The sequence below is a fragment of the Monodelphis domestica genome, chromosome 5 (assembly GCF_027887165.1).
Source record: "Monodelphis domestica isolate mMonDom1 chromosome 5, mMonDom1.pri, whole genome shotgun sequence".
In the NCBI taxonomy this organism is placed as follows: Eukaryota; Metazoa; Chordata; class Mammalia; order Didelphimorphia; family Didelphidae; genus Monodelphis; species Monodelphis domestica.
This window is the reverse complement of record NC_077231.1, coordinates 37730012-37756873: the sequence shown is the minus strand read 5'-3', so window position 1 is coordinate 37756873 and position 26862 is coordinate 37730012. Positions and strand designations below refer to the sequence as shown.

The 26862-nt window shown below is 38.8% G+C and overlaps 1 protein-coding gene across 1 annotated transcript in view; it reads right to left on the bottom strand.

Annotated features, from left to right (window-relative positions):
• Positions 1-20849, bottom strand: part of CCNT1 (cyclin T1) — a 40812-nt gene extending 19963 nt beyond the window's left edge. Inside the window, exons 1-2 of the mRNA XM_056798354.1 lie at positions 20627-20849; positions 14917-14998 (exon numbers count right to left, since the gene is read on the bottom strand). Of these exons, the coding sequence (XP_056654332.1) occupies positions 14917-14998; positions 20627-20778 (234 nt within the window). The 5' untranslated portion in view covers positions 20779-20849. The remainder of the gene's footprint in view (positions 1-14916; positions 14999-20626) is intronic.
• Positions 20850-26862: the final 6013 nt, after the last annotated feature.

The following is a 26862-nucleotide window of genomic DNA, read 5'->3' as shown; positions in this document are numbered from 1 at the left end:
ATAAGAAAAGCTAATCCTCCACATTCAGAGATGGCAAACTCCACAGAAGCACAGAAGCCCCAGAATACCAAGAAAAATAAGAAGAAAGGGGCGACTTTGGACACATTCTATGGAGCCAAAATACAAAATACAGAGCAGATAGAAGAAGATATACAAGAAAATGCTCCAAAATCTTCCAAAGGAAATGGAAACTCTCCACAAACCCATGAAGAATTTGAATCAGAAATGACCAAAAAGATGGAAGCCTTCTGGGAGGAAAAGTGGGAAATAATGCAAAAGAAATTCACGCATCTACAAAACCAGTTTGACCAAACTGTAAAAGAAAACCAGGCTTTAAAGCAAGAACTAATAAAGCAAAGCCAAAACACCAAGAAATTAGAAGAGAACATAAAATATCTCACTGACAAGGTGATAGATCTGGAAAATAGAGGGAGAAGAGATAATTTAAGAATAATTGGACTCCCAGAAAAGCCAGAAATAAACACCAAACTGGACATGGTGATACAAGATATAATCAAAGAAAATTGCCCAGAGATTCTAGAACAAGGGGGCAATACAGCCACTGACAGAGCTCACAGAACACCTTCTACACTAAACCCCCAAAAGACAACTCCCAGGAATGTAATTGCCAAATTCCAAAGCTATCAAACAAAAGAAAAAATCCTACAGGAAGCCAGAAAAAGACAATTTAGATATAAAGGAATGCCAATCAGGGTCACACGAGACCTTGCAAGTTCTACTCTGAATGATCGTAAGGCATGGAACATGATCTTCAGAAAGGCAAGAGAGCTGGGTCTCCAACCAAGAATCAGCTACCCAGCAAAACTGACTATATACTTCCAAGGGAAAGTATGGGCATTCAACAAAATAGAAGACTTCCAACTCTTTGCAAAGAAAAGACCAGAGCTCTGTGGAAAGTTTGATACCGAAAATCAAAGAGCAAGGAATACCTGAAAAGGTCCCTGATCACAAGTGAATGAGTATCCACAGATGAAATTTTCCAGGCAGCAACTTTACAAGTTCCAGTGATTCATCAGAGACTGGAGAGGATCCAATGGTAGTCAGAGTTATTAACATAACCTATCAGAAGCAATAGTTGTGGCTACTGAAATGGTAGTTACTGTCAACAGATTAAGTGTCTGCAGGTAAATATGGAAAGCCTGTCATTCAAAGATGGAAGACACTTTTTGGAATTTGACCCTTCAAGAGAAAAGGACCAGCCAAGGAACATGAATAGGCAGTTTCCAGGTGAAAAAAATCAAAACTTTCAATAATCATATGAAAAAGTGTTTTAAATCCCTCCTGAAAAGAGAAATGCAAATCAAAACAATGCTGAGGTACCACCTCAACCTAGAAGATTGGTCAATATGACAGTAAAGGAAAATAATAAATGTTGGAGGGGATATGGCAAAATTGGGAAACTAATAGACTGCTGGCAGAGCTATGAAGTGATCTAACCATTCTGGAAGGCAATTTGGAATTATGCCCAAAGGGCTTCAAAAGAATGCATAGCCTTTTCCCAGCAATACTACCTAGGTTTTGTTAAGGGTTAATTTGGTAGGAGTTTGACAAAAGTGAGGAGAGTAGTTTGATAAAAACACTTAGTTCAATTTGAGAAGTACAGATATAAAATAGAAGATGGAAAAAGAGATAAATACTCTAATACCTTAGGATTATACTGTTAGGGTCCAGGTTATTGCCCACCACCAAGGAAGACCAGTAGACAATGCAATTAAGCAAAAGGGTTGTTTATTGATCTGGTGCACACCAGGAGAGCTCAGCATAGGAGTTCCAATTGTAGCTCGTGAATGCAGAGGTTTATATACCCACCAGCATGTATGGCCCCCCAGTCCTTATCTGGTACATACTATTGTTGGAACTTTGACATGTTTATGTTTTCCGCCGGGGGTCTGCTTGGCCCCTAAGTTCTTATCTGGTACATACTGCTGCTTGACATGTTTTTGTTTTCCATTGGGGGTCTGCTTACGGATGTTCTGAACTTCCAAGCCTGGGCAGTTTCCTGCTCAGGCCTCCCTCAATACCTAACGTCCTAATCTCAACTAAAATTTCTAAAAAAAAACCTACTCTTACAATCTTCAAGGACAGGTTCTTCTGCCTGGCAAACCAGGCCTAACTTCCTACACTGCCTACCTAGAACTTTAGAAGCCTATTTCTAGTCATTTATGATCAAAGGGCTGATACTGTGGGATGATGAGCTATCTTTTCAATAGCTATATTGATAGAATAACTAGTGACTCAGGAAGTGCTAAGTCAGAACAGAGTTCAGATGCAAAAGGGGAAGAACCTCCAAGAACTGATGCAGAGTGAAATCAGAAGGAACAAGAGAACATTATATACAGAAAATGAAATATTGTGGAACAATCCAATGTAATGGAAGCTGCTACTACAAGATAATCCCAAGGGACATATGAGAAAGTATGCTGTCCATTGGAGAGAAAGAACTTTGGGAGTGGAAACACAGAAGAAAAACAAATGACATCATTAAGGGTTTTGATTTTAAAAGATTACTTTATTGCAAAAATGAAAAATAGGTATAAGTAAGTGATAACATTTATATAATCCAGTGGAAGTGCTTACTGCATCTGGGAGGGGCAAGGGAAGAGGGGAGGAAAAGAAAATGAAATATGTAAACATGGAAAATATTTTAAAAATAAAAATAAATTTAAAAAAAGAGAAAAAAAATTTTATGTGGTTTTGGGGGGCGGGAATAGATTAATTGCACTTCCATCAATTTAAACAGGGAAATTTGATTTGACACATGAGCAAATTGAGTTACAAGCTTGGCCATGGAATGAATTAAACTCATGTGTCATGGTACACACCATTTAACAGAGAGGGACAGACCATTTAACAGAGAGAAGGCAGGAGAGAGGCTCAAAGAAGAAATAGAATCTAGGCATAGGACATTTGAGAGGAAGAAGAGGGAATGCCTGGTGCAAGGATAAAAGCTAAGAAGTTAGTTTTGTAAGATTAAAATTAATATCCAATAACTCCAAGAATTATATTTTATAAGATTTAATAATAATCATTTGAAGAGGAGGAAAAATATAGCCTGAGTAAAGACAAGTTTACTGGACAGCAAAAGTGGGAGAAGAGCCAAGGAGGGGCGGGGTTACAGAAACCTTATCTCCAAAATGTAAGGTCGCAACTTACTTAAGGACGAAAATGGGGTTCTGGGAAATGGAGTTCTGGGGTACAAAATTCTAATTACACAGTTTGGATAGAACTTGTTTTTAAGATCCTATAAGGAGTTGCATTTAGATATGCTGAATATGAAATGATGATGGAACTTTCAAATGAAGGCAGAAAAAGAGTTAGCAATGTGGACCTGCCATTCAGGACAGAGATTAGAGATAGATTTTGGGAGTCATCTGTGTAGAGATGACAACAACTCAACGGGGGTGGGGGTGGTGTCAGTGAAAACAAGACAGCATAGACAGAAAAGAGGTCCTAGGACAGTTTTAGAGCAACGTAATCAAATGCCTGCATGAACCAGATTAAAATTTAATTGGTAAATATTGAGAAGGGGTAGGTAGGTGGCTCAGTGGAGAACCAGGCTTGGAATTGGGAGGAACTGGGTTCAAATACGATCTAAGTCACTTCCTAGTTGTGTGACCCTAGGCACATCACTTAACTCCTATTGCCTAGCCCTTATCTTTCTTCTGCCTTAGAACTGATACTTATGCTTTCAACGTTTTTCTCTGGTTCTTTTTAGCTCTAAAATTCTGATTCTATCACTGTTCTGGGGCATTTTATATCTCAAGAAAGGGTCATTTACAATGTTAGGTCACTCCTGAAAGACTTATGTAAAAGAATGCTATCCACATTGAGAGAAAAAACTATGGGAGTAGAAATGCAAAAGCACATATGACATTGCTTATTACATGTATATATAGGGATGTGATTTGGGGTTTAAGTCTTAAAAAAAATTGCTCTATAGTAAAAATGAATAATATGGAAATAGGTATCAAGTGACATTTGTATAACCCAGTGGAATTGCTTGTCAGCTCTGGGAGGGGGTAGGGAGAGAAAACAAATCATATAAACATGGAAAAATATTTAAAAAGAAAAGGAATAAAAAGAAAAAAGAACTGATACTTAGTATCAACTCTAAAACAGAAGATAAAGGTTTTTTAAAAAATGTAACAAAGAAATACTTAATATAACACCCCCCTCCCCCCCCCCCCCGCGGCGGGGCGGCTGGGTAGCTCAATGGATTGAGAGCCAGGCCCAGATATGGAAGGTTCTGGGTTCAAATTTGAATTCAGACACTTCCTAGCTGTGTGACCCTGGGCAAGTCACTTAACCCCCATTGCCTAGCCCTTAACACTCTTCTGCCTTAGAACCGATATTGATTCAAAGAAGGAAAGTGAGGGTTAAAAAAAAAAGTAACATAGACAGGTAGTCACAAGGATCCTCATTGAAACCACTGCATTAGAAGACACCTTAAGGATGGTCAACCTAGTAATGGATATTAAGAAAGGAGCAGTCAGACAGACAAGGGGAGAATCAGAAGAAAGCACTGCCAGAAGCCAAGGGAAGATGACTATCTAGGAGGAGATTTTAAGTGTCATAAGACAGAAATCAAAGAGGAAGAGAATTTTAAAAAGGAAAAAATAAAAAGAGGCCAGCGAGAGACAATAGTTAAGAGACTTTTTGGTAACCTAGGAGAGAACAGTTTCAATTAAGTTGTATGTATGGAAGGCAACAAAGCGGATTTCAAGAGGCTGCAGAGAAAGGAAGGTGAGCAAACCATTCTGAACCTCCTTTTCTTTCAAAGTCTCCCTGATATCCTTCTTCCCCTCACCTCAGCTGAGGGTTTTGTCTTTTACTTTACTGGGGGAAAAAAATCTGGCCATTTAATGTGAGCCTCTCTCTTCATCTCCAAACCCCTTGAGATCATCTACTATTCCTTTCTTCAGTCTCTGAAGTCCCTTGGCTGTAATGTATGCTTCTCCATCCACTCTCATCTGCTACTGCAGAAAAAAAATTCCTTAATCAACTCTCCTCTTCTCCCCCCACAAATCTTCAATCTATCAACTTGTCCCTTCCTAATACCTTCAAACATTCCTAAGGATCCTCCAACCATTAACAAAATCTTCATTAGACCCTACAACTCCTCTATTTCTCTTCTTTTTCTCAAACACCTTGAACTGAAACACCCATTGCCTCTACTTTCTCTTCTCCTTAAACCTCTTATATAATCTTTTAACTTGTCACTCAATAAAAATGCTCTCTCCAAAGCATCAAATGATGTTTAAAAAATATTTATTTCCCCCCTCAATTACATGAAAAGCAATTTTTAACCTTCTTTAACTTTGAGTCAAATTATTCTCTCACTCCTCTCCCTTGTCCCTGCAAACAAGCTGATATATATTTTACATGAGTAAAAGTGTAAAACATTTTCCTGTATTAGTCATTTTGTGAAAGAGAACTCAAACAAAAGAAAAATAAATAAATTAAAAGTATAGTATGTCTCAGCCTGCATTCAAACTCATCAGTTTTCTGTTAGCAGATGATATTTTCCATCCTGAGTCCTTGAGGATTGTCTTGAATCACTATTGCTAAGAATGGCTAAGTCATTCAAAATGTTCATCATATAATATTGCTGTCAATGTGAACAATGTTCTCTTGGTTCTGATCACTTCACTTTGCATTAGTTCATGTAGCTCTTTCCAGGCTTCTCATCATTTCTATTCCATCATAATCATATACCACAATTTATTCAGTCATTCCTCAATTGATACACATCCCTTCAATTTCCAGTACTTTGCCATCACAAAAAGAGCTGTTATAAATATTTTTGTACAAACAGGTCCTTCCCCCTTTTCTTTAATCTCTTTGGGATACATGCCTTTTGGGTGTCCAGAATTGTTGGATCAGTTCACAATTCTACCAGCAGTGCATAAATGTCTCAAAACTGTAAACCTCAAAATTTCTTAGACTTATAAATGTTGGAAATTTCACCATTGGGAAATTTCATACTTGAAAAATTTCCTATTGATAGTGGGTCTTGACTTTTGGAATGTGAATCCCATTGGCATGGGAGGTTCCTTCTCCTTCCCTTCTTAAGATTACTTTAGGACAGAAACCTTTTGCTGAACAATGGAAAGGACTCTGACCTATGCTTAAGCATAGAACAGGAATTTCTTTGAGTCATGATTGATTTTAGAATTGATACAATGGAGATACTTGGAATCAATCTCCACCCTATTCAGTCCTAACAGGATTGAGTAAGGGCTGCAGCCTAGATCAAAATTTAATTATTCCAATCTCTACCCTACTCAGGTTAACAGGATTTAGGAAGGGCTGTAGCAAAGGATCAAAGATTTAATCATTTGAAAATATGACCTTCAACAGACATGTGCAAAGCCTCTGGGCGGTCCTGGGTTAAGCTAGAGCCTCCATTGGCACAGGGAAATTGAAGAACAGTGATTGGTAGAGGTGAGAACTGAGGGGAGGCAACTTGGATGGTTTCCTTAAAGATCAGGGGGGTCTGGAGACTCGCAGTGGTTGAGGAGTTGGTCGGAGTGGTGGCAGTGTACTCTGAGAAGCTTGCTCTGAAGGAAGCTGAAGGTGGGGGCCCCTGAGACTGTTTCTCCATTTTGGTCACGTGAGTAATAGGGACTGATCTCTTTTTCTTTGCATCAGCTATCTAAGGGCTTGGGCCTTTTGGCCCAGCCTAAACAGAGGGGGTATTTAAGCCCTATTTCCTTCTCTCTTTTTTTCTCTCTCTCTATCTCTAATTCCTTTCTTCCTCCTATTGTAATTAAACTCCATAAAAGATTAACTGCTGACTTGAGTTTTCATTTAGGAATTACATAGCTGAATTCCTTGGCGACCTTAAATTAATATATATCAGTCTTTTAAAGTGATTTCCTTGTCACAAAACCTTTTTAGTTTAATATAATCAAAGTTGGCCATTTTATATTAGCTAATATTTTCACTTGTTTGGTCATAAATCTTTCCCTTGTCCATAGACTCGACAGGTAGACAGTTCTATGCTCCTTTAATCTGCCAACAGTAGTACTGTTTATATCTAAATCATGTATCCATTTAAAATAAACTCTTACCTTTCCATCTTAGATCAATACTGTATATTGGTTCCAAGGCAGAAGAGAAGTAAGGGCTAGGCAATGGGGGTTAAGTGACTTGCCCAGGGTCACACAACTAGGAAGTGTCTGAGGTCAGACTTGAACCTAGGACCGCCCATCTCTAGGCCTGGCTCTCAATCCACTGAGTTACCCAGCTGCCCCCTCATGTATCCATTTTGACCTTATCTTGACATAGGGTGTGAAATGTTGGTTTCAATAGTCTCTATTATTCAATAGTCTCTAGTCTCTGCAATAGCTTTTTCCAGTTTTTGTCAAATAGTGATTTGTCTCAAAAGAGTGAATCTTTGGGTTTATCCAACACTAAATAACTATGGTCGTGTGCTATACTATATATTCCATTGATCTACTCTATTTCTTAGTATCAGTTTATTTTGATGGTTTCAGCTTTATAATACAGTTGGAGATCTGGTAACAAATGATTTTTTAAACTGCTAAATCTCAGTCTCATCGTCAACCTGTGTATCTGACACTGCTATTCTCTTTTCCAGAATACTTTCTTTACTTTGGATTACTGTGACTCTCTCCTAGTATGTCTATGTGTCTGATTGCTTCTTCTCAAATCTCCTTTGCCAGCTCATCACCCACATTTATAATTGTGAGTGTTCCCAAGTTTTGTTCTAGACTCTCCTCTCCCTTTATAAACTCTTTCTCAGTAACTTCACTGACCCCAATGGGTATAATTATCACCTCTATGCAGAGGATTCCTAGATCTATAGTAGGTTTTCAAAAGCCTTAGTATACTAATTAGCTTAAAACTCCAATAAGACTTTTGGGATACTCTGTATATATAAAGTCTCGGTTTTTTTCCTTGAGAGCCCACATCACCAACTGCTTTATTGGACTTTTTATTTTTAGCTGTGTTTAAAACTAAACTTCTTTCCCTCTTCCAAACTTCCTTATTTCTGTCAAAGGTGCCATCATTGTTCCAAGTGTTTCAGGTTCCTAATTTTGGCATTATCCTGGACTACTCACTTTCTTTCACCAAGCATATCTGATCAAGTTGTCAAATATTGCTGTTTCTACAATCCATCTTTTATGGAATCTCTTGAATCCAAACCCTTCTCTCCATTCACACAAATTTCAAGGGACCTCCATCACCTCTTGCCTACAGAACAGCAGTAACAACTTCAGTAACAACTTAGCCTCCCTGCCTCAAGTTTCTTACCACTTTTGTTCATTCTAAGTTGCCAAAGTAATTTTCCTTATGTGTAGATCTGATCATGTGACTCCTCTACTAAACCAATTCCAGTGGCTTCCTGTTGTCTCTAGTATAAAGTAGAAATTCCTTTGTTTAGTTCTGTTTTAGCCATCCACAACTTGGACCCAATTTATCTTCATTGAACACACAGTACTCTGTGACCAGGCCAATGTGGCTTTTTGTTCCTCATTCACAATCTATCTCCCAACTCCTCTGCCTCTGTGTTTAAGCCTCTTTTTTATTTTAAGAAAGATATTTTATATTTTACCAATTACATATAATGACAATTTTCCTCATAATAAGTTTTCTGAAGTTATATAATCCAAATTGTCTCCCTCCCTCCCTTCCTAGAGAAGGTTTGCAATTTGATTTGGGTCCTACATGTATTATCATGCAAACCATATTTCCATATTGTTCATTTTTGTAAGAGAATAATCATATAAAACCAAAACTCCAAAATAAAAACTCAAATAAACTAAAGTGAAAAATAGTACGTCAAGTCTCTTCTTTTAAGATGTAGTTCAAAATACCATTTTCTGCATGAAGCTTTCTTAATCCTTACTAGCTGGCTGCTAGTGTTCTTCCTCCCTAATGACTCTGTATTTAACAACTTTCACATATCTGTGTTTTTAACTTTATACTGAATATATTTTCACATGGTCTTACTGTCTTCCCTCCTTTGACTGTGAACAGAGATTGTTTAACACTTTTCCCCTGCATGCTTAGTACCTACTAGAGTCTAACACAAAGGAGGCACTCAATAAATAAACACTTGATTAGGTGACCTGGAGATCAACAGGGTACTCCAATGGGGCTCTTGACAGGATGACACGCTAATGGAGACAATCTCAAAGAAGGAAGAATTACTAAATAAAGACAGCAAAGGGATGGTAGTTTAGAAATGGCAGTTAGGAGAAGAGAAACTTAATTCTAGAGAGGGTGGCTAGAATGGAATACATTCCACAGAATTCCAAGTAGAAGATGGAAAGCATTTGAGAGGAAGAGGTCTAAAATTAATGGAAATTTGTTAATGATAAAAAAGGATTCCAGGGGGCAGCTGGGTAGCTCAGTGGATTGAGAGCTAGGCCTAGAGACGGGAGGTCCTAGGTTCAAATCTGGCTTCAGACACTTCCCAGCTGTGTGACCCTGGGCAAGTCACTTGATCTCCATTGCCTAGCCCTTACCACTCTTCTGCCGTGGAGCCAATACACAGTATTGACTCCAAGACAGAAGGTAAGGGTTTAAAAAAAAAAAAGGATTCCAGAAGGCACAATGGAAGAAGGAAAAGAAGTTAAGGATGAAAGAGAGACAATATTCTTTCATATCTTCAACACTTCCCACAATAGTAATTTTTCTCCAATCATGCTTGTTTCAAGACGTGCACATAAAGCTTTGAGAAATGCAGTAGGAAGATTAAAATTAATAAATAATAAATAAACCTAAGTGGAAAAATAGGAAGGCACAGCAATCAGAAGACCAACCTGGCTAGAAGAAAATGTTTGTATCTGGACTTTTTCAAATAAGCAAGAAAATGCCACTAAGGTACTGGGGCTGAAAAGGGACATTATACAATTTTATAATGATGCAGGACTTGTGAAAATCTAATAATCCATCTCACAACTTTGTTATACAAGATGTACAGAGAGGTGAAGGCTAGGAAGGCTAATAATGAGGAAACAAATTATAATAATCTATACTTTTATTTTTTTAAATAAAGACGAATTAGGATGGAAAGAGTGGGAACGGAACGTAAGGAAGACTAGACTAAAAGTCCATTTTTTCCCTTCTTCACCCTCAGGCAGGAGGGATTTGAGGGAATAGGTTTGACAATAAAAAGGATAGCAAGGAAGTAATTTCCACCCAGGCAGAAATGTTTCTTAGGTGTCTGAAAACAAAAGAATACTGCAATGAAGGAACTTGGCTAGAATTCCAGAATCAGAGTAGGAGGAATAATATTGGTAGCTAAAATCATTGAAGAACAAATTCTCTGAAACGGAGAGTGTAAAAAAGTGAGGGGAAAAAAAGCTGAGGAAAGCCTTGAGGAATAATCACTTGGAAAACAAAGACAATATCACCAAAGGAAGAAATAAATTTCATGAAAGTGACTAGTAACAAATGCCACAGAAGTCAAGCAAAAAAGAGACCTTTAGTCATGAGCAAGAGCATTTTCAGTAAAATTGGGTGTGGGGGTAGAGGACAAGGTGAAAAGGCTTAAGAAAGCACTGGGAGCAAAAGACAACAGGTACAGACAATTCCTAGAAATCTTGGAGAGAATAGCAAGAGGAAAATAAGACAGGAGCTACAAAGCATAGTAGGGTAAAGGAAAGGTTTTTGTTTGTCTTGCTTTGTTTTTCAAAATAATGTACTATGCAATTTATGTACTATGAATGTAATGGACTTCTCTACTAGCAGCAACACAATGACTGTAAACCTTAAATACTTACTTCAGGGGGGATTGTATTTTAATTTAAAATCTAAGAATTTTTGAATTTTTTTTTGAGATTGTATTTTTATAAAAATCCAAGAATTTTGTTTAAGATTTTACTTTTATAAAAAAATTCAAAGATTTTGATTCTGTTTGAGAAAAGATCTTCAAGAAAGAAGCTTGAAATTTTTATATCCAGAGAATGAACTCTTGCAGAAAGATGCTGAAAACCTACACTTCATCAAGAAGATCAAGAATGAACTTTGGATGTGATTGATTGGACTGAACTTTTGATTGAACATTTATTGTAACTGTACACATTTATGCCAAAAGGGACTGCCCCTAATTTGGCTTTCTGTCAATGCACCTAGCAAACATTGGTTTTGCTTTCTTTTCTTTTCTATTTCCTCTCTCACTATTCTAATTTCTCTTAGAAAATTGAATATTGTGTATATCTTTAGTTAGAAGTGAATTTAGAACTACAAAATGATTATGTTAAATGATCAATGGGGAGACTAGTCTCCCAATGATCATCAGGGGAGATTGTAAACCTTAAAATTTCTTAGACTTATAAATGTTGGAAATTTCACCATTGGGAAATTTCATACTTGAAAAATTTCCTATTGATAGTGGGTCTTGGCTATTGGAATGTGAACCCCATTGGCATGGGAGGTTCCTCCTCCTCCTCCCTTCTTAAGATTACTTTAGGACAGAAATCTTTTGCTGAACAATGGAAAGGGCTTTGACCTATGCTTAAGCACAGAACAGGAATTTCTTTGAGTCATGATTGATTTTAGAATTGATACAATAGAGATACTTGGAATGACAGAACCAGGTCTTGGAAAATACCATTTCCAACCTACTCAGTCCTAACAGGATTTAGGAAGGGCTGCAGCATAGACCAAGATTTAATTATTTGAGAATATGACCTTCAACAGACATGTGCAAAGCCACAGACCTCTGGGCGGTCCTGGGTTAAGCTAGAGCCACCATTGGCACAGGGAAAATGATGGACAGTGATTGGTAGATGTGAGAACTGAGGGGAGGGAACTTGGATGGTTTCCTTAAAGATAGAGGGGTCTGAGGACTGTGGTTGGTTGGGGAGTTTTGGCTCTGTGTGGTTGGAGAGGTGCTCTGAAGCTTGCTCTGAAGGAAGCTGGAGGTGGAGGCCCTTGAAACTGTTTCTCCATTTTGGTCACGTGAGTAATAGGGACTGATCTCCTTTCTTTGCCCCAGCTATCTAAGGGCTTGGGCATTTTGGCCCAGTCTAAACAGAAGGGGTATTTAAGCCCTCTCCCCCTCTCTCCCTCTTCCTCTCTCTCTCTAATTCCTTTCTTCCTCCTGTTTGTAATTAAACTCTATAAAAGATTAACTGCTGACCTGAGTTTTCATTTAGGAATTACATAGCTGAATTCCTTGGCGACCTTAAATTAATATATATCAGTCTTTTAAAGTGATTTCCTTGTCACATGACCCAGGACAATTCTGAGGGACTTATGAGAAAGAATTGTGGGAACAGAAACACAGAAGAAAAACAATTGCTTGATCACATGGTTTGATGGGGATATGGTTAAGAATGTAGATCCTAAAGGATCACCCTAGTACAATTATCAATAAAATGGAAATAGGTCTGGATCAATGACACATATAAAACCCAGTGGAATTGCACATCAGCTGGGGGGGGGGGGGGGGGGGGGAGAAGAATATGAATCCTGCAACCATGGAAAAGCACTATAAATTAACTAAAATAAAAAATCCCAACCAAAAAATAAATAAACAAACAAACAAATAAATAAATAGAATGACGTTCTATGGGGGGCAGCTAGGCAGCTCACTGGATTAAGATCCAGGTCCAGAGACAGAGGTTCTGAGTTTAAATCTGGCCTCAGACACTTCCTAGCTATGTGATCCTGGGCAAGTTACATAACCGCCTGGTATAAGACTAATAGCATTGCTAGATAGAGGGAAAAATAGCTTTTTTGGGAACCCAGCCTTAAATTTTTTCCTCTGTCCCACATAGTCCTGAGCAATACTTATTGCTTGAGGAAAAAGAACCTTTTCTCCTACTTCTAGTTTGAAAATACTGAATCTCTGCCTTGGAATCAAGTTATTCAGTATTCATTCTAAGATGGAAAGTGTAAAGATTACACTTAATATACAATAACTTTTATATTGTTATTTTTTATTATATTATATATTTTATGTTATTATAATTTATTACATTAGATTATTTATAAATCATAAAGTATATTATATTTTATAAGATTTATTAATAATCACTAGAAGTAACAAAATAAAAAGGTAATTATTAACAAAATAAAACCATGTGCCCATGGCTAATCTACCTGCTCAAACAGCTCACTCCACCAATGTCCTGACCCAGGAATAAAAAGAGAGCTAGCCTCGGAAGACCATCCTATTTATCTCTTGTCAGCACTTAAGGACAGGAAGTCAGTGGGCTTCTGGGAAATGTAGTTCAAAGGCACAAGATTTCCAATTACACAAAAGGAAGGGTTAAAAAAAATTATGTTCTCCATTCTGCAGAAATAGATAATTTAATATTTATCTAAGGAAAAAAGAATTTCACAAATTTTAAATAATATTTGCAAAAAAAGTTTAGCTAAAAAAAAGTTCCTATAACAAATTCTAGAAGCATTCATTTAAAGGGGGAAGAAGTCCTAAAATTTTCCAAAACAAAGCAATTAATCATAGGTCCATATATAGAGCTCAAAAGGCCCTCTTTTTAGAGGACATTTAGTTTAAAATCCTCATTTGGGGGACAGGTAGGTGGCTCAAAGGATTGAGAGCCAGGCCTAGAAATGAGAGGTCCTAGGTTCAAACCTGGTTTCAGACACTTCCTATGTGTGTCACCCTGGACAAGTCACTTGACCCCCACTACCTAGCTCTTACAGCTCTTCTGTCTTGGAACCAATACATGTATCGTGTATTGGTTTGTATGGGGGTTTGGTGTGTATAGAGTTTGTAAAAAACAAAAACAAAACTTCATTTGATGGAGGAGGAACCTGAGACTCAAGCCAGTTAACTACTTGCCCAAACCAGATCACAAAGATGGTAAGTGAGCACCAGAGGCAGGATGAGTTCAAGGTCTAATTCCACACCCAGAACTTTTTCTACTGTGCCTCACTAACCACCCCCCAACCCCCTTGAAATACCCTCAGGCAAATGATTCAGTATTTTCAAATGAGAAAAGGTTCTTTTCCACAAGCAATAAGTATTGTTCAGGACTATGTGGGGCAGAGGAAAGCAATAAATATTGTTCAGGACTATGTGGGGCAGAGGAAAAAAATTAAGGCTGGGTTCCCGAAAAAGCTATTAACCTATTTCCCCCCTCTATCTAGCAATGCTATTAGTCTTATACCATTAAGAGTTCCAAGAAAGAGGACAAAAATTACAATATTATATGGTATATGTTATTAAAGAAATTAATAGCAGCATTTTTTGCTATAGCAACAAATTAGAAATTAAAGGGGTGCCATAAATTAAAGAGTGGCTGAGGACATTATGATGGTATGAAAGAAATAGAAAGTAATGATGGATTCAGAGAAATCTGGGAAGACTTGCATGAACTGATACTAATTGAGTTGAACCCATGAAAACAATGAATAACCATAACAACAGCTATCACTTATACAACACTTTGGAGTTTGCAAGATAGTATACAAATATGATCTCACTTTACCTCCATAATAGCCTTGGAAGGCTCTCTCTCTCTGTCTCTCTGTCTCTCCTCTTAGTATCTACTATTTCTTATTCTCCAAATTTCTTAATTATGCAAAGTAGCACATGTCTTAAATGTATCTCTTTCAAGCTTTAATGTGCCCTAGTAAGGAACTTAATGTCTGTTGACTTGAAATGGAATTGGAAATATCATCATGCACGCCTCTTTCAAATTATTTGAAAGAGGCGTGCATGATGACATTTTTCAATTCTATAGAGTCAATAAATAAGAACAGGTACAGACAATACCAATCCCAAAAGTACTGCATTATTTACAATTCTCCATCAAATGAGATATTTGTAAAGCACTTAGCACAATGCCTGGCACATAGTAGGTCCTCAATAAAAGACTGCTTCCTTCTTCCCCACCATCTACAAAGTATTCATTTATCTCTTATCATTTGTAAAATCATACTCACATTTCGATGGAATTGTGTAAAAGACTGGACCATGTAGAATCGGTGCATGTACACAATGGCAGTGTTGATAGTCAGTTGGGAGCTAAGAGATTTAGGTTAAGTCAAAACACAGATAGGCATAGACCAGAGTTCTCATACAACAAACATATAATAACCTTCTACTTTTCTCAGACCACACAAAGCACAAAAATAATCCAGAATAAAAATATAATCTATCAGTGCAATCATAGATTCTAAGTGAATTTCTCAAAATGCAATCAGACTAAAAAGACTTCCAAGTCTCTTTAAAAGATCAATAATACCAAAATCTATGCTTTATGCCTGGGTAACTTACTTTTATGTTGGCGTTCAAATGTAATTTACTTACAATAAGGAGAGAAAAGGGAAGTCATTAACAGATGTGTACTATATCACAGATCACTTATTGCGGCTTCACTTTTATCATGGGTTTAAAAAAAATCTAATTCTGCGGCGTTTTTGCTATATCACAAGACTTTGCAGATAAATGCAGTATGCCACTACCCCTTGTGCAAGTTCAACATACTACTGGCTAATGGGATGAATGAAAGACAACCAACCACAGTGCTGCTGTGTTCTGGGTGCTGATTGGCTCAGTGATTGTAGTATCAGTCTTTTTGCTCTCCCGCACCTCATACTGATGTCTGATTGCTATGCTCTGTGTTTTTTGTGAAGTTTTCGTAAAATGTTAAATTACATAGGTTTAAAAGTGTGGAAAGTGTTTAAGAGCATATAAAGTGTTTCTAAGAGTATGGGAAAGGTTTTGGGAGGGCGGGGCAGGCACACAGCTGAGTGGCTCAGTGGATTAAGAGCCAAGCCTAGAGATGGGAGGTCTTAGGTTCAAATGTGGCCTCAAGACACTTCCTAGCTGTGTGACCCTGGGTAAGTCACCTGACCTCCATTGCCTATTGATTCCAAGACTGAAGGTAAAGGCTTAAAAAAAAAAGTTTACAGGGGAGTGAGAAGAGTTTATAAAGCCTCCAAAATACATAAATAATAAAATAAACACAATGTCACTACTTCAAGGATTTTCACCTATTTCGAGAGTCTCTAGAACAAAACTTCCATGATATGAGAGATCACACTGTATATAGTACATGATATGCATACTGGCAGAGTGGATACAGAACAGGCCTCCCAGTCAGTCTTGGTTCTGCAACAACAGGGATGCTACTTTCAGTGCTCCTAGCAACTCCAAGAGATATTTAAAAATTTTAAATATTTAAATGACAAAAGAGCTACTAATCTGCACTGGTAGATTCCCTAGGATTTAAATTCCGTGAATCACTGATATAAAAATATTCCTGAGAGATCTCCCAGACCACTAGTACTAAAACTTTCTTTGCTTTTTAACAACAATTTTACCCTAGTTTCTGCATGTTGACCTTCCCAGCCATTCAACTATCCATTATAAGGAAATATGGTGCTTCTAAGTAGGGTATCTCAAGTGGTCAGGTCAGATATTCCCTACTACTTTTCTATAACAATTCCATCAAGAAAAAATGCCTCAGAAATACAGATCCTGACAAAAATTTGAAACAGAATCACTTTCAAATGAGGAAGGGACCAAACACAAAGAAAATCTCCATCTGTTTTTATAATCTAAAAAGTATCAATATTTTTATGTATTAATTTGATGTTTTCAATCTAACAACAATAGGCCACAAGATTTGGTGACTGATGTGGTTTTCCCCCATTCTGACTAAAACTAAGGGCTTGAAAGACCAACACACTGGGTTACCCCTAGGCAAGTCACTTAATCCCAATTACTTAGCCCCTGATGCTCTTCTGTCTTAGAATTGATAAGACAGGGGCAACTGGGTAGCTCAGTGGATTGAGAGCTAGCCCTAGAGATGGGAGGTCCTAGGTTCAAATCTGGCCTCAGACACTTCCCAGCTGTGTGACCCTGGGCAAGTCACTTGACCCCCATTCCCTAGCCCTTACCACTCTTCTGCCTTGGAGCCAATACACAGTATTGACTCTAAGATGGAAGGTAAGGGTTAAAAAAAAAAAAGAATCGATAAGACAGAAAATACAGGTTAAAAAAAGATTATGGGTACAGTAAATACACCATCTCAAAGTAGTCCTGAGTTCACATCCAGCCTCAGACACTTAACCACTGAACCAAGCCTGTGATCCTCTGTAAGTCACGTAACCTCTAGCCTCATTTCCTTATCTGTAAAATGAGCAACTAGCTAGCTTCAGTTTTCTGTGATGATAAAAGGAGACATTTGTATTGAAAACTTTATGATGAGGGAAAATTCAACCACAAAGAAAAACTGCTCCAAGAATGAACAAAAATGCAACTTCAAATAATGTGGAATACCGACAGACTGGTAGAAGGCCAAAGTATTTGAGAAAAAAAAAGCAAATATGAGAAAAGCTATTCCAAGCAACTGCAAGTCTGAGAAAATCACATTCAAGAGCATATTTCGACAACTATAGAAACCAAGAACTTAACTGTTGGTTTTATGTTTTCTCTGACAAATACACAAATAATAATTTCTAGCAGAAACTTTATTACTGAATAGGAATAATATATATTATCACTATGCTTTAAAAAACTTAGAATTCACTCTTTTGTAGAAAATTTTTCATGTTGAAATGCTGGATATCCTAAACAGTAAATTTCTTGGGATCTTATATCTGTTTTTGCACTACTATCAATTGTTAATCTAGATAATTAAAACATTTCTGGATCTAGCCAAGCAGCAGTTTAGTCCCCACTAAAATTACATCTTATAACACAAAGACTAGACAGTTATGTAGTTCAACCTTATACTTTAAGTACAAATACCCCTACTTGATGGCAAATTCCTTGAAAGCAGACTCTTGTTCTTTGTATCCCTGCTCTCTTTCCCAAGCAGTTGTCATAATGCTTTGTAGCTACTAATCTGCCCAATGGGAATTCCAAAAACATTTTGATTAATGAATGGCTCTTAACCACTTCACAGCATTATTACTTGTTTCGATTAAAAGAACTAAAGAAGTATACATGTCAGACCTTTGGGAAAGGAAAGATTTTAAAACTAAGCAAAACTTAGAAAGTCACAAAAAGTAAAATAATTTTGATTATATAAAATTAAAAGTTTTCATACAAACAAAACCAATGTAACCAAAATTAGAAGGTAAGTAACAAATTGGGAAACAATCTTCATAACAAAAACCTCTGACAAAGGTCTAATTACTCACATTTACAAAGAGCTAAATCAATTGTACAAAAAAAATCAAGCCATTCTCCAATTGATAAATGGGCAAGGGGCATGAATAGGCAATTTTCAGTCAAAGAAATCAAAACTATTAATAAGCACATGAAAAAGTGTTCTAAATCTCTTATAATCAGAGAGATGCAAATCAAAACAACTCTGAGGTATCACCTCACACCTAGCAGATTGGCTAACATGACAGCAAAGGAAAGTAATGAATGCTGGAGGGGGTGTGGCAAAGTTGGGACATTAATGCATTGCTGGTGGAGTTGTGAATTGATCAAACCATTCTGGAGGGCAATTTGGAACTATGCACAAAGGGTGATAAAATACTGTCTGCCCTTTGATCCAGTCATAGCACTGCTCAGTTTTTACCTAAAGAGATAATAAGGAAAAAGACTTGTTCAAGAATATTCATAGCTGCACTCTTTGTGGTGGCCAAAAATTGGAAAATGAGGGGATGCCCTTCAATTGAAGAATGGCTGAACAAATTGTGGCATATGTTGGTGATGAAATACTATTGTGCTCAATGGAATAATAAAGTGGAGGAATTCCATGGGAACTGGAACAACCTCCAAAAAGTGATGCAGAGGGAAAAGGAGCAGAACCAGAACAATAAACACAGAGACTGATACACTGTGGTACAATCGAATGGAATGTAAGTGGCAATGCAGTGTCCCTGAACAACCCAGAGGAATTTAGGAGAAAAAACACTATCCACATTCAGAGGAAAAACTGTGGGAGTAGAAACACAGAAGAAAAACAACTGCTTGATGACATGGGTCGAGGGGGGGATATGATTGGGGATGTAGACTCTAAATGAACATCCTAATGCAAACACCAAACATGGAAATGGGTTCTGATCAAGGACACATGTAATACGCAGTGGAATTGTGTGTCCGCTATGGGAGGAATATAATATGATTTTTGTAACCAAGGAATAATGTTTGAAATTGACCTAATAAAAATTAAAAGAAAAAACTAAAGAATTAGCAGATTTAGTCACCAAAACATCAATACAGTAGGGCCTTCCAAACCCTCCAGCAAACATTCTTAACTCTTTTGTGGATCTGTAAGGTATCCCTTTAGCAGACTGATGGAGTTTTTTCCCCCATAATGCTTTGAAGAAATTGAAAGAAATGTTAAATTTCAATTAACGATAATACGTTAACATTTTTTTATGGTGCTTTAAGCTTTGCAAAGAGTTTTACAAATAAATATTATCTCATTTTGTCACCATAACAGCCTGGAATGTAGGTGCTACTATTCCCATTTTAAAGTTGAGGAAATCAAGGCAGTGTTTTCAGTAACTTGCCTAGGGATCACTCTGCTAGTATCTGAGGCTAGATTTGAAATCAGGCCTCCATGACTCCAGGAATAAGCACTCTACCCACTATTTTTTTTTTTAAACCCTTACCTTGCACCTTAGAATCAATAATGTGTATTGGTTCCAGGGCATAAGAGTGGTAGGGGCTAGGCAATGGTGGTCAAGTGACTTTCTCAGGGCCACACAGCTAGAAAATGTCTGAGGCCAGATTTGAATCTAGGACCTCTCCTCTCGAGCTGCCCAGCTGCCCCTCATTTGTGTAAAATAAATACTTATTTTTTTTTCCATTCAAATTCACAGACCCTGCCCCAGAAATCTATTTCAGGTTTCAAAGACCCCTCCTCTAGACCGTCGAATCCAAATATCATCAGTCTGGGCAAATAGACTGAAAAATAATTTAGGTTAGGGAACATTGCTTAAATCCACACTCAAGATCTTAATAAGTAAATTCAACTCAACGAACCTATAACACAAACGAAGGACTAAATAAAGCATTTTCAAGCCAACAAATATTTTCTAAAATTTTCATCAAGAACTGTCCTGAGTTCAAATTAGGATCAGCAAAGGCACAATGACAAAATTTGAGGTTAATTTGAGCCATCCCGGTGTTTTTACCACTTGGAGAATAAATTCTGGCAAACCACTGAAAGCAATTTCTACCGAACAATTCTGTTTCAAGACCCGTCCGTGGCCGCAGTTTCCCGACCTCCCCTTTCATCATGTCTTCAACAAAAGGCAACTCAAGTTTTGGAAATCCATTTCTCCCGGCCCTGTGGTGATACAAAGGGGCCAGTTCTCCAAGGCCGAGTGTTGGAAGGCCGAACAAAGGTTTTAAAAATCATCCATAGTCAGGAAGAGGCTAAGCGACAGGACCGGAAAGAAACCTGGGTCCGGAGCTGCCCACACTACGCCAAGGAGTAGATGGCTGCTGACTATGGAGCGGGAAACGACTCCGCCTAGCCTCCCACAAGGAAACACTGAAAAATCCCAATCCTCCCCACGCAAGCCTCCTGAGTCTATTCGGCGATTCCTAAACTCCAAGAAGGGCCGCTAAATCCCGCTCCCAGTCTCCATATCCCTCCATCCCAGCAAGAACCCGGAGCCTGAGGCCCTACGAAGCAAGCCCGAGGCCTAGGCCGCGGCGCGGCGTTAAGGATACACATTGAGACGCTGCCCCATGTCTTGGAGGAGATTGGCCGCTTGCTGCCTGCAATAAAGTTCCTTGTCCGGGTCGATGCCGGCGCGACGGGACGGGCTCTTTTCCAGCTGTTCCCGGGTGAAGTACCAGCGCTTGGCCGAAGCCCCCTCCATAGTGCTTCACCCAGGCGGTGGCGGCGGCAGCAGCGGCAAGCACGTCCCGGCGTCAATTGCGCAGCGACGTACTTCCGCTGGGCGCCGCATGAGCGCGCAATGACGCACATCCGATCTCGCGGCCCGCGGGACCCCGCCGCAAGCAGGCAGGGGCGGAGCGAGAGGCGGGCACTTCCGCAGAGCGCCTCACCTTGATTTCAGACCAGGGCAGTAACCTCGAGCGGATTGGTAGACTCCCGGAACAGGTCCGGGGGTGGGGTGGGGAGGCTGTGTTAATGGTCGGGAGTTAGGTGATCCCGTCGCAAGATGCGCTCACCGCGCGAGAATAGGTTCGGGGAGGAGCGACAGTTGTGGCGCGCTCCTGCCTTGCCAGGGGTGGGTGGAATGGGGCGGGGAGTGGAATCCTTTGCTGTAAGGCGGAGGCTGTGAGGGAGGGTTGGGGTAACCAACGAGCCTTGGGACTGGCTCGAGGATGATTAAATGTTCCTGGTGGTTTTCCACTACAAGTTAGCTGAGGTCCCGTGGCATTGCTGACCCGGGAGGGGGAAATTCTGGATACCACGCCCTTTCCTGGGTGTTTTTGCAAGAAGGTCCAAAATGGAAGCCGCGGCCATTGGAAGAGAAGCCGGTCCAGTGCTGGGGCGGGTCAGGCCAAGCTCATCATCACCGGGATTGTAGAATTGAGGCCAGGAAAGGGACTTTTGGAATCGGTTCTGTCCCACTGCCTTTCTGAAGTGTGTCACTTCGTCATCCACGTAGTGGAATCAGGATTCGATCATAGGGGCTGGGACTCCAGATCCGGGTGCGGTAGACCCTGCAGCTTACATATATATACATATATGTATATGTATATATATATATGTATGTATGTGTATATGCCAGAGAAAAGAGTGGTAGAACTAGTATAGAGTCATGTTCTAAAGTGTGAATCCATCCTGAGAGAGATGAATTCTGGAACCAACCCAGCTTTGGGGTGGGACGCATACTTCATCTTAATATAGGTGGTATGCTGTATGTTCTTTTTATAAATGCAGGTTTATAATGAGAAAATGTATTCTACTCGATCTGAGTTTTTGCTTTTTTTGTAGGGGAAAGGGGGATAAATTGCAACTGGAAAAAAGATCCAAGATTTCCCAAATGAGGGAAATGTCAGTCACTTAGGTGGTTTAAGATTAGAATTTTAAAATCTAGTAGGGACTTTAATGATCATTTTTAGTTCCTGTTCCCTTAATTTTACAGATGAAGAAATAGACACAGGCAAGCAAAAAGACTTATTTGGGAAAGAAAAAAATCAGTTAAGGCATGCTGAAACCAACCAGAGCCTGAGCTGATTGTTAAATTTTCCGTATGAGCATTTATACCTCGAAATCAGCAAAACTACAAATGGGTCCTGATTTATTGTTTTATTGATTATCTAGACTTTAGAAAGTGCTGACAAAAATGCAGAATAAAGTAAGTGTCTTTTAGGTTTTATTCTCCCAACTCCCTCACCCCAGAGCCTGTTGGTTAAACATTTACCTGCATACTCCTAACTCCCCATTTATTTTCTCTCCTTCTCTAGTTTACCCTGTGCAGTTTTAACACACAACTAGGAATGTTGAATTAGGAGTTTAGTCAAGGCTTTGTTTATTCATATCCATTCTATTCAGAAAGTTTGGTGTTCTGGGTATTTAAGGAAGACTAGCATCTCTGTTGTCAAGGCTGTTTTCTTCCTTTGGTGTCTACTTTCCACCCAGCTTTCTCCTGTAGCTCTATGCAATCATGCATAACAGTCACACCCCAGTCTGCCAGTGGTCCAGACCAGGGTGAAACTAACTGACAGGCCTCAAACCCATAGGTGAGTTAGTGGTGTAGCTACCCCAGATATGTGAAGACTTCCTTCCGCAGAAAGGGTGGATGAACAATTTGTTCCAGCAGTCTGTATGTTCTTTTTATAGAACAACAGAAGGTAACAGAAGCAGATGACAATTTGTTCCTATAGCCATGAAGGCAACAGAAGTAGACACTGGAAAACTTAAAGCTTGATTAGCCATTGAAGAAATGAGGGTCATCCATTGTATGAAACATCGGCTGTCAAAATGACTTTTGTCTTGCCACTAGACTTTGATGACTGGAAAAGAAACTATCAAATATGCCTCACTTAAATCTCATTTATGCCCAAGTCAAAAGACATCACCAGTATGTCACTTTCGGAAGCAAAAATTTTTGGAAGATGATTGAACTAGGGCTAGAATGAATCCCCTAGATAGCTCAAAGAGGAGAAGCAGTCTAGTCAAGCCTCTTTGTTTTGTAGATGACACTGAGTCATAGGAAATCCAGTGCTCACTCTTTTCACTGTACTGCACTGTTTTATTTTGCTGCAGGGATGGAGGAATTTTTTAAAAAATGTTTTTTGAAGTCTTAACCTTCTGTCTTAGAATTGATATTAAATGTCAGTTCCAAAGCAGAAAAGTGGTGAGGGTTAGGCATTTGGTATCAAATGACTTGCCCAGGGTCAACATGAAGTATCTAAGGTCACATTTGAACCCAGGACCTCCTGTCTCCAGTCTTACTCTCCACTGAGCCTCCTAGCTGCTCCAAGGAATGAGTTTTAACTAAAATATTTAATATTTAGCTCAGAATGAGAGAGGTCCCTGCTCCTTCACCTTTAGAAATAAATTTTAAAGCATGTAAAGACCTATGAGAATGGGAAAACAACTATGAGAGTCAGTTTCCTTATCTTCAGAATGAGATGGTTGGACTAGATAGTGTTTAAGATCCCTTTCTACCCTTATGATACTATGTCTTTTAGAGCAGAGATATTAAATATAACTCCCAACCGTGTCCTGAAACAGATTAAAGTATAATTGGAAAATATTTAACAAAATAATATCCCCCCAAAAGTGATTTTCTAAGTCATGTAGCCTGCAGGGATCCTTATGTAAAATTCAGTGATCTGGTCTATTTAATTTTGACACAACTGTTTTAGAGCATATGCTCTGAAATTTCAGGGAAATGTGAAAAACTTAAGATACAAGTAATCAAATATTTGTTGATTTGATTTGGAGTTAATAAAGATGCGAGAAATGGTTGGTATAGAAATGCCATAGAGGAAAGGAAAACTGTAGTGGTTTAAGCTAAGTGAATTTATAATGACTCATTCATTTTCCTGCTCCAACACCTCCCTATTGGTATACATTATAAAGCCAAATTATTTTGCCTCTCATTCAAGACCTTTAGAGCTTTATCCTCTACTATCATCTTCATAAGCCCATATACTTTTACCCATGACTTAAACTTCTCCCCACCTTAAGGTTTATGTTTGTGATTCCCTCTATCCACAGTGTTCTCTCTCCAGAAGTCCTTTTTGCCCTCTATTGAAATCTTGCCCAACATTTGAGGCCCAGCTAAAATGCTTAATTTTTCCATTAAGTTTTTCCTAAACCCCTTAAATGGAAGTAATTTATAGCTTCTTGAAATTCCCATTGCATTTGGTTCCTAACTTCTTGTGGCATGCATGAAGCCTTTCCTGATCCCTTTAATGTTAGTGCCTTCCCCATAAGGTTAGGTTATCTCCAATTTATCCTGTTTGTCTCTTGTTTATACATACTTGTTTGCATGTTGTCTCCTAGTTTGTGAGTTTAAAGGTAAGAGATACTCTTTGTTAGCATGGTGACTAGCAGGTAATGGGTGCTTAATTAATGCTTGTTAATTTAAATATTTAGCAAGCAAGGATTTGTTATGCCCATCTTTCCAGGAATTTATGTTCCATAGGAGATATATGTATACACAAAAGAACAAATATGTACTGTGAAGATAGGATTAACTTTCCATTTGTCTACTTTTGAATTAACCAGCAAAAGTGAATACACCCCTACTTAATGTGTAAGTAGGGGAGGCCTGCAAGTTACTTACAAAAGTGGGTGACAACTCAAAAGCAACCGACAGCCACCTGGGCAGTGCTAAGCTAATTTAAAGACTGCAATTGGTCCATGTAAAGGAGGAAGGGACAGGAAGTGACGTGGGAAAAGCACTATAAAAGCCCTGACCTTCCTGCCCAAATGTACTTTCTTCTTTGGACTTGACTTTGGAGGAGCTCTGGCTTAGAACCTCAGCCTGGATTCTGACTCTTGGACTGCTTCTGGTAAGACTGCTCTTGGATCTTCCCTTTGGACTACAAAGAGTGAAAAGGCTGACTCCTTTCCTAGCTTCTGGAGAGATTAGTTTCCAGAGAGGCCTCCCTGTCTTGGGGAGGCCATGTGGTTATTCACCACTGGGTCCTCTGGCTAAACAGCCCTCCAATTAAGGGTCCTCTAGTGGAAGACTAATTAGCCCAGGCTGAATTGAGCCAGTCACCGGAGAAACATTAGGGTGATAAGCTAGACTGCTTACGCTACCCTCTTTGACATTTCTCTACTTTAATCTATTTTGTAAATAAAGCTGCTAAATAAAAAATCATTTTGACTTGAGTTATAATATTGGCAACCACATTTTCTTAGCTCAACCATAAATTTTAATTCCTACAATACAAAGTAAATAGAAGGGGATTTGTGGGAAGAAACATTAGCTGGAAGCATCAGAAGACTTGTTATGGTATTTGAGCCGCACTATACAGGCAGATAAGAATTCTAAGAAGCAGAGAGTGTATACCAGGCATGTGGAACAACCTGCACAGCATAAGGAATGGAGCTCGAATGTCATGTAAGTTAAAAAGCAAGACTAGTTTGGCTTGCTGAGCATTTATTAAATGTCTCCTATGTGCGAACCACCAGGTAATCACTGAGGATACAAATGGAAAACAAAGACACTTCCCAAGAAGCTCATTCTCTAATTGAGTAATCTGGCACATAATATAGAGATCAACTTTAGGACAAATAGAAAGGCCCAGAAGGCCTAAGGGTAAAATGGTGAGGTAGAGAAGGTCCAGGTACATTTGAGGTACATTGCTGTTACAAGGGAATCACTTTAAAAGACTGATATATATTAATTTAAGGTCGCCAAGGAATCAGCTATGTAATTCCTAAATGAAAAACTCAAGTCAGCCGTCAGCCTTTTTATGGAGTTTAATTACAATAGGAGCAAGAAAGGAATTAGAGATATATATAGAGAGAGAAAGGGGAGAGAAGGGAATAGGGCTTAAATACCCCTTCTGTTTAGGCTGGGCCAAAAGGCCCAAGCCCTTAGATAGCTGGGGCAAAGAAAAGAGATCAGTCCCTTTCACTCACGTGTCCAAAATGGAGAAACAGTCTCAGAGGCCCCCACCTTCAGCTTCCTTCAGAGCAAGCTTCCTCAGAGCCCCGGAACCACCGACCAAAAACTCCAACCCCCCTCCTCGAGTCTCCAGACCCTCCTATCTTTAAGGAAACCATCCAAGTTGCCTCCCCTCAGTCCTCACATCTACCAATCACTCTTCATCAATTTCCCTGTCAATGGAGGCTCTTGCTTAACCCAGGACCGCCCAGAGGTTCCTGGCTTTTGCACATGTCTGTTGAAGGTCATATTTTCAAATGATTAAATCTATACTCCTTTGCTACAGCCCTTTCTAAATCCTGTTAACTTGAGTATGGTAGAGATTGGAATAATTAAATTTTGATCTAGGCTGCAGCCCTTACTCAATCCTGTTAGGACTGAATAGGGTGGAGATTTATTCCAAGTATCTCCATTGTATCAATTCTAAAATCAATCAAGACTCAAAGAAATTCCTGTTCTATGCTTAAGCATAGGTCAAAGTCCTTTCCATTGTTCAGCAAAAGGTTTCTGTCCTAAAGTAATCTTAAGAAGGGAAGAGAAGGAACCTCCCATGCCAATGGGGTTCCCATTCCAATAGACTATCAGTAAGAAATTTTCCAAGTATGAAATATCCCAATGGTGAAATTACCAACATTTATAAGTCTAAGGAAATTTGAGGTTTACATTGCTGAATCATAAAGTAGTTCTAAGAGGGAGAAAGGAGCTAGAAGTTGTCCAACATCTCACTAAAAAGATTCTAATGGTTTAGTTGCAATGAGTAACTATCCACTGTGTAGGTCAGAGGGCCTGGATGGTTTTGGCCAACTACCATTGGAAGAAGAGTTGAGGGTTTAAGTGGAACTGGGACTCTGGATT